The sequence below is a fragment of the Mandrillus leucophaeus genome, unplaced genomic scaffold (assembly GCF_000951045.1).
Source record: "Mandrillus leucophaeus isolate KB7577 unplaced genomic scaffold, Mleu.le_1.0 Scaffold146, whole genome shotgun sequence".
Classification (NCBI taxonomy): domain Eukaryota; kingdom Metazoa; phylum Chordata; class Mammalia; order Primates; family Cercopithecidae; genus Mandrillus; species Mandrillus leucophaeus.
Genome location: NW_012101432.1, coordinates 845,217 through 852,755, shown reverse-complemented (window position 1 = coordinate 852,755; position 7,539 = coordinate 845,217). Strand labels below are relative to the sequence as shown.

The window sequence follows — 7,539 nt, the reverse complement described above, 5'->3', positions numbered from 1 at the left end:
CAGAAAGCAGAGGTTGCAGTGAGCTGAGATTGCGCCACTGCACTCCATCCTGGGTGATGGAGTTAGACTCTATCTCTAAAAAGAGAAAAAAAGAAATGTGTTCAAGCAGCAAGTCTTTTCCTAGATTTATACCCAGAAGAATTAAAAACAAGAACTCAGAGTTCCTTGTACACCAATGTTCATAACAGTGTTATTTACAAAACCAAACAGTGGAAACAACCCAGATACCTTTTAACAGATGAATGGATAAACTGCCTTGTGGATGCAGCTTGAATGTCTCTAATCTGAAATTCAAAATGCTCTAAAATCGAAAACTTTTTGTGCTACCACATGAATCCACAAGTAGAAAACTCTACACCTGACCACATGTGATAGGCCACAGTCAAAACTTTGTTTTATGCACAAAATTATTTAAAATATTATGTAAAACGGCCAGGCGCAGTGGCTCATGCCTGTAATCCCAGCACTTTGGGAGGCCGAGGCGGGTGGATCACAAGGTCAGGAGATCGAGACCATCCTGGCTAACACGATGATACCCCGTCTCTGCTAAAAATACAAGAAATTAGCCGGGCGTGATGGCGGGCGCCTGTTGTCCCAGCTACTTGGGAGGCTGAGGCAGGAAAATGGCATGAACCCGGGAGGCAGAGCTCGCAGTGAGCCGAGACTGCACCACTGCACTGCAGCCTGGGCGACAGAGCGAGACTCCATCTCAAAAGAGTCCCATCCTCAAAATAACCTCACATGTGTTTGCAAATACTCTGAAATACCTCTGGTCCCGAGCATTTTGGATAACGTACACCCAGCCTCTACACACAGTGGAATGTCAGCCAGCCTTAAAAAGAAATGAAATTCTGACACACATTTCATTTCTTACGCTAAGTGAAATAGTCACAAAGTACTGCATGATTCTGCTTATATGAAGTACCTAAAATAGGTGAACTCAGAGACCGAAGTATAGAGATAACTAGAGGTTGGGGGGAAGGTGGGAATGAGTTACTATTTAATGGGTACAGAATTTTTCAGTTTGTGATGATAAAATTGCTCTGGAAATAGATAGTGGTAATGGTTGCATAACATCATAAATGTACTTAATGCTACTGAATAGTACACTTGAAAATGGTTGAAGTGTTGTTATTGTTTTTTTATTTTTTATGACACAGTCTTGCTCTGTCACCCAGGCTAGAATGCAGTGGCATGATCTCGGCTCACTGCAGCCTCCACCTCCTGGGTTCAAGTGATTCTTCTGCCTCAGCCCTCTAGAGTACCTGGGGTTACAGACATGAGCCACCATGCCTGGCTAATTTTTGTATTGTTAGTGGAGACGGAGTTTCACCATGTTGGCCAGGCAGGTCTCGAACTTCTGACCTCATAATCTGCCTGTCTCGGCCTTCCAAAGTGCTGGGATTACAGACATGAGCCACTGTGCCCGGCCTGAAGTGTTTAATTTTATATTGTGTATATTTTACCACAATAAATCCCTTTAAGTTCCTGGTTTTCTTTTGTTTTTGTTTTTGTTTGTTTTTAATCTACTACAGCTTTGTTAGATGACTTGGATAAAGAACTAAACAACTACATTATGCGATGTAGAGAATGGTACGGCTGGCATTTCCCTGAATTAGGAAAAATTATTTCAGATAATTTGACATACTGCAAGTGTTTACAGAAAGTTGGTGAGTAATTTGTTCATCCTTTAAGGCATTGAAAGTAAATGAATTTGATTGCATCCTAAAACATAACATATAGCATTTTGTTAAGCAAGATTCCCAGGGTTTTTGCAATTTCTATGTATTTGGGAAATGTAGCAATTTAGTGTCTTAAATTTAAGAAACAAAATGAATTTTAACTTAGATTTTGATGGCCTATGACATGACATTAGTACTTAATACTAAATAGCTGTATTTAGTGTTACAGACAGGATTGCTGTCTCTACTGTTAATATACAGAGGAACTTGATTGTTGATTTTTTGTTAATGTGCAAAGGAACTTGATTGATTCATGGTTTACTTGACTTACAAATTACTGACACCAGCTTTAGTATAAAATTGTCTGTGACATTATTATTAGTCCTGTCTTTTTAAATTTTTGCTACTTATTTTCTGTAATAAGTTTTGTGGCATATTTTGTCTTGTTTTTACTCTGATTATTTTTTGGAGGAAGGTGTTGGGGAGACATTTCATATCTAAACTTAAACCCTTAAATGAGGAAAAAAACTATTATACTAGGTCAAACTTCTTCATTTTTTTGTTTTGTTTAGGCATCCTTTTCATTGGCTTTCTACTTTTTCTTTTGACTGTTTGCTGGATTTTATATAATTTGTTGAAGAGTGATTCTCCCTCATCCTCTGCAAACATTCCACAGGCGATAGGAAGAACTATGCCTCTGCCAAACTTTCTGAGTTGCTGCCGGAAGAAGTTGAAGCAGAAGTGAAAGCAGCTGCAGAGATATCAATGGGAACAGAGGTTTCAGAAGAAGATATTTGCAATATTCTGCATCTTTGCACCCAGGTAAATTTTACTTCTGGAGAATCTAGTTGTGGTGTTACCAGCTCTATAATACTAATTTTTCTGATGGCAATGATGATTTACACTTACTGTTGTTCACCTGATAACATAAATATGAGGGTGTTCAGTCACTACCTCATCTGATGCCATCATGATTTGTATACTTAAAAGGGGGAAATACATATTAAAAGGAAGTAATTTACAATCATCGTCTGAATAATGAATTAACCAAAAATCAATTAAGACGGCAGAGAAGACGCCGGGCGTGTTGGCTCACGCCTGTAATCCCTGCACTTTGGGAGGCCAAAGTGAATCACCTGAGGTCAGGAGTTTGAGACCAGCCTGACCAATATAATGAAACCCCATCTCTGCTAAACATACAAAAATTAGCTGTGCGTGGTGGCATGCACCTGTAATCCCAGCTACTCAGGAGGCTGAGACAGAATCGCTTGAACTAGGGAGGTAGAGGTTGCAGTGAGCCGAGATGGCGCCATTGCATCCAACCTGGGCAAAAAGAGCAAAACTGCATCTCAAAAAAAAAAAACAAAAAAGATGGCAGAGAATTATGGATTGAGCTTTTTAATTCTGAGTTTTATGTCTATATCTTGCGATTTTTTTTTTTTCTTTCAGATTTGAAGATAGTCATATGGGAATTAAAGAGAGCATGACACAAATGTTTATTGCTTAGAAACTTTTTTTTTTTGGGAGACAGAGTCTCGCTCTATAGCCCAGGCTGGAGTGCAGTGGCACATTCTCAGGCTCATTGCTACCTCTACCTCCCAGGTCCCAGTTTAAGCGATTCTCCTGCCTCAGTCTCCTGAGTAACTGGGATTACAGGCACGTGCCACCATGCCCAGCTAATTTTTGTATTTTTAGTAGAGATGGGGTTTCACCATGTTGGCCAGGCTGGCCTTTTTTTTTTTTTTTGTTTGAGACGGAGTCTCGCTCTGTTGCCCAGGCTGGAGTGCAGTGGCCGGATCTCAGCTCACTGCAAGCTCCGCCTCCCGGGTTTACACCATTCTCCTGCCTCAGCCTCCCGAGTAGCTGGGACTACGCCCGGCTAGTTTTTTGTATTTTTTAGTAGAGACGGGGTTTCACCGGGTTAGCCAGGATGGTCTCGATATCCTGACCTCGTGATCCGCCCGTCTTGGCCTCCCAAAGTGCTGGGATTACAGGCTTGAGCCACCGCGCCTGGCCAGCCAGGCTGGTCTTGAACTCCTGACCTTGTGATCCACCTGCCTCGACCTCCCAAAGTGCTGGAACTACAGGCGAGAGCCATTGGGCCTAGGAGCTGCTTAGCGCTTAGATTTTTTTTTTTTTTTTTTGAGACAGAGTCTAGCCTGTCTCCCAGGCTGGAGTGCAGTGGCACGATCTCAGCTCACTGCAAGCTCCTCCTGCCAGTTTCATGCCAGTCTCTTGCCTCAGCCTCCCGAGTAGCTGGGACTACAGGCGCCTGTCACCAGGCCTGGCTAGATTTTTTTTGTTTGTTTTGTTTTTGTTTTTGTTTTTTTGATTTTTTAGTAGAGACGGGATTTCACCGTGTTAGCCAGGATGGTCTCGATCTCCTAACCTCGTGATCTGCTTGCCTTGGCCTCTCAAAGTGCTGGGATTACAGGCATGAGCCACTGTGCCTGGCCTAGAATCTTCTAAAAGTACAGTTACATTTTCAGGCAGTGGACTAGGTGGTTTACATACATTACGTAAGAAAGTCCTCACCATAGCCATTTTATAGAAAACTGATATTAGGATCACGACGTCACGAGATTGCACCACTGCACTCCAGCCTGGTGACAGAGCAAGACTCTGTCTCAAAAAACAAAAAGAAAACTGATGTTAGGCATAGTTGATGTACCCAGGGTTGTGTAGCTGCTCTTTCATGATTGAGGGCTCCAGTGTTTTAGACAGGAATTTTATACTGTTTTTACTCATATGATATTTGTGACTCACTTTATTCCTTATACTAGGTGATTGAAATCTCTGAATATCGAACCCAGCTCTATGAATATCTGCAAAATCGAATGATGGCCATTGCACCCAATGTTACAGTCATGGTTGGGGAATTAGTTGGAGCACGGCTTATTGCTCATGCAGGTGATGGTTTTAATGTAATTTGTAAATATGAGTGTTTGAAGTATTTTCTGGTTAGGATTTTGTTTACATCTTTAAACCACAGCTATTAAAGAAATTTTAGCTAATAACACAAAAGTAGATGGTATGTAGGAGATCACTAAGGGCCAAGTGTTCAATGATGATTTCTATTTGTTTGCCTGATTTCCTTTTGGATAATGAAGGCATCTTTAGTCACTACCTCTTCTGAGACACTTGTAGTCCATTGTTAGAAGTTTGTTATGGTTAATTAGAATAATCAGATGCATGCAGAAGGATAAAACAGTTAACATTTTCATAATAAAAACTCACTAGACCTAGATTTGAATACAGTTTTAAGAAATCACTGTAGAGGATTTATGCCCTCAATTGATTATCTTAGTTTCACTGTTGAGTGTGTGGATGTAATATGTTTGACTTTGAAAAATATTTGCAACAACTGATTTATAATAAAACTTTGTATATGTGTATGGCAGTATTATAAGGATGATATGCTATAATTAAAATGCTATGTAATTGAATACCTACAAATACAATGAAGTGCTGATTCATCATTTTTATGTTACTTGGAGACATTGTTATAATCCATCAAAAAAGATCCTATATCATCTGCATCAGAGTGTTTAAAACAGCATAACTCCTTTTTTGTTTGTTGGTTTGAGACGGAGTTTCAGTCTGTTACACTGGCTGGAGTGCAGTGGCTCACTGCAACCTCCGCCTCCCGGGTTCAAGCAATTGTCCTGCCTCAGCCTCCTAAGTTGCTGGAATTACAGGTGTGCGCTGCCACCATGCCTGGCTAATTGTTACATTTTTAGTTGAGACAGGGTTTTTGCCATGTTGGCCAGGCTGGTCTCAAACACCTGACCTTGGGTGATCTGCCCACCTCGGCCTCCCAAAGTGTTGGGATTACAGGCATGAGCCACTGCGCCTGACCTGGCATATCTTTTAGCTGCATCATTAATCAAAGATTTCATTCAAGTGCCCTCAGCTATAAGATCAGATGATTTCATTGCCTCCACCCATTTTAGGTACAGCTAAACTTGTAGCAGTAAGCAATGGCAGGGGTTAATAGAAGTATGTGTTTGTTGGCCAGGCGTGGTGGCTTACACCTGTAATCCCGACACTTTGAGAGGCTGAGGTGGGTGAATCACCTGAGGTCAGGAGTTCGAGACCATCCTGGCCAATATGGTAAAATTCCATCTCTACTAATAACACAAAAATTAGCTGGCCTTGGTGGCGTGAGCCTGTAATCCCAGCTACTCGGGAGGCTGAGGCAGGAGAATCGCTTGAACCCAGCAGGTAGACGTTGCAGTGAACCGAGATTGTGACATTGCACTCCAGCCTGGGCGACAAGAGCGAAACTCCATCTCAAAAAAAAGGAACTATGTATTTATTACACTTTTTAAACTATGTCTAGTGCTTAAATTCATAGCATTAATATTGAGTCTGTTTTCTGACAATAAATATTCTATTCAGCATATCCAACTAAGCAGCATGTTGATAACAATAGTCCCCAGCTATTTATGGGGATATATTCTAAGCTCTCCCTTCCAAGGATGTTTGAAACAGAGGATAGTACTGAACCCTATACTGTATATACTGTTTTTTCCTAAACATACATATCTACAATAAAGCTTAATTTATAAATTAGGTACAGTGGGATATGAACAACAGTAATAATAGAACAGTTATAACAATATTCCAGCAGCCAGGTGCAGTGGGTCACACCTGTAATCCCAGCACTCTGGAAGGCCGAGGAGGGTGGCTCACAAGGTCAGGAGTTCAAGATCAGCCTGGCCAAGATGGTGAAACCCTGTCTCTACTAAAAATACGAAAAAAATTAGCTGGGCGTGATGGTGGGCGCCTGTAATCCCAGCTACTCAGGAGGGTGAGGCAGATAATTGCTTAAACCTGAGAGGCAGAGGATACAGTGAACCAGGGTCGTGCCACTGCACTCCAGCCTGTGCGACAGCAAAACTCCATCTCAAAAAAAAAAAAAAAAAAAAAAAATCCAGAATAACAAACATTGAGCATTGTTTACTTGAATATAAGCACTGCAATACTACTGCACCACAGAGAGGGCTACAAAAGTGACTAATGGGTAGATAGGGATGGGGGGGCGCCGAGTGGGGCGGCAAGAGACTTAAAACCTAGTGTTCCTGTGTGTGACATTTATGTCACTCCTGTAGTACACTAATGAAATATAGAATGGTACTACCATCTCTCAGGTGAATAGAGACATTGGACTTAATAAGCTTAACCTTCAGTTTGTCCTAGGCATTCATTGCAAACCTGCTTATGCTAATGAAGGAATTACAAATGAAACATCAAGGTTTTTAGGGAACTCTGGATTATAGAATTCTATATTATATGTGATTTTTATTTATTGTGGTGGCTATAATATTGTATAGGTCTTTTGTTTTAGTACATGGAACATTCTTATATTTGAAGGTGCATTCTTTGTAACTTTTTTCTTTTATAGGTTCTCTTTTGAATTTGGCCAAGCATGCAGCTTCTACCGTTCAGATTCTTGGAGCAGAAAAGGCACTCTTCAGAGCCCTCAAATCTAGACGGGATACCCCTAAGTACGGTCTCATTTATCATGCTTCACTTGTAGGCCAGACAAGTCCCAAACACAAAGGAAAGGTGTGTTACAGGGTTTTGTTTTGTTTTTGAGGTTGGACTTCTTCATTTTTTACAACCCTTTTTTCTTCTGTAGTACACATTAAATCTTTCTATTGTCTCTTTCTCGTTACAGAATGGTGAGTTATTTAAATAAAAAGCACTTTGTGTACACTGAAGGATAAAGTTAGAAGAAATTGTTATTTGTTGATTTAAAGCCAGTTTCTTCATTGTGTTAGTACTTTTTTTTCCCCTAGGATCTCCCTGTGGTTGGCACACTGAAAATATTATCTCTGGCAGGAAAAAAAAA

The 7,539-nt window shown here is 40.7% G+C and overlaps 1 protein-coding gene across 1 annotated transcript in view; it reads left to right on the top strand.

The window, feature by feature from the left end:
* Positions 1–7,539, top strand: part of NOP58 (NOP58 ribonucleoprotein) — a 36,150-nt gene that overhangs the window by 21,883 nt on the left and 6,728 nt on the right. Inside the window, exons 7-10 of the mRNA XM_011974477.1 lie at positions 1,536–1,670; positions 2,359–2,504; positions 4,466–4,592; positions 7,090–7,253. Coding sequence (XP_011829867.1) covers positions 1,536–1,670; positions 2,359–2,504; positions 4,466–4,592; positions 7,090–7,253 — 572 coding nt within the window. The remainder of the gene's footprint in view (positions 1–1,535; positions 1,671–2,358; positions 2,505–4,465; positions 4,593–7,089; positions 7,254–7,539) is intronic.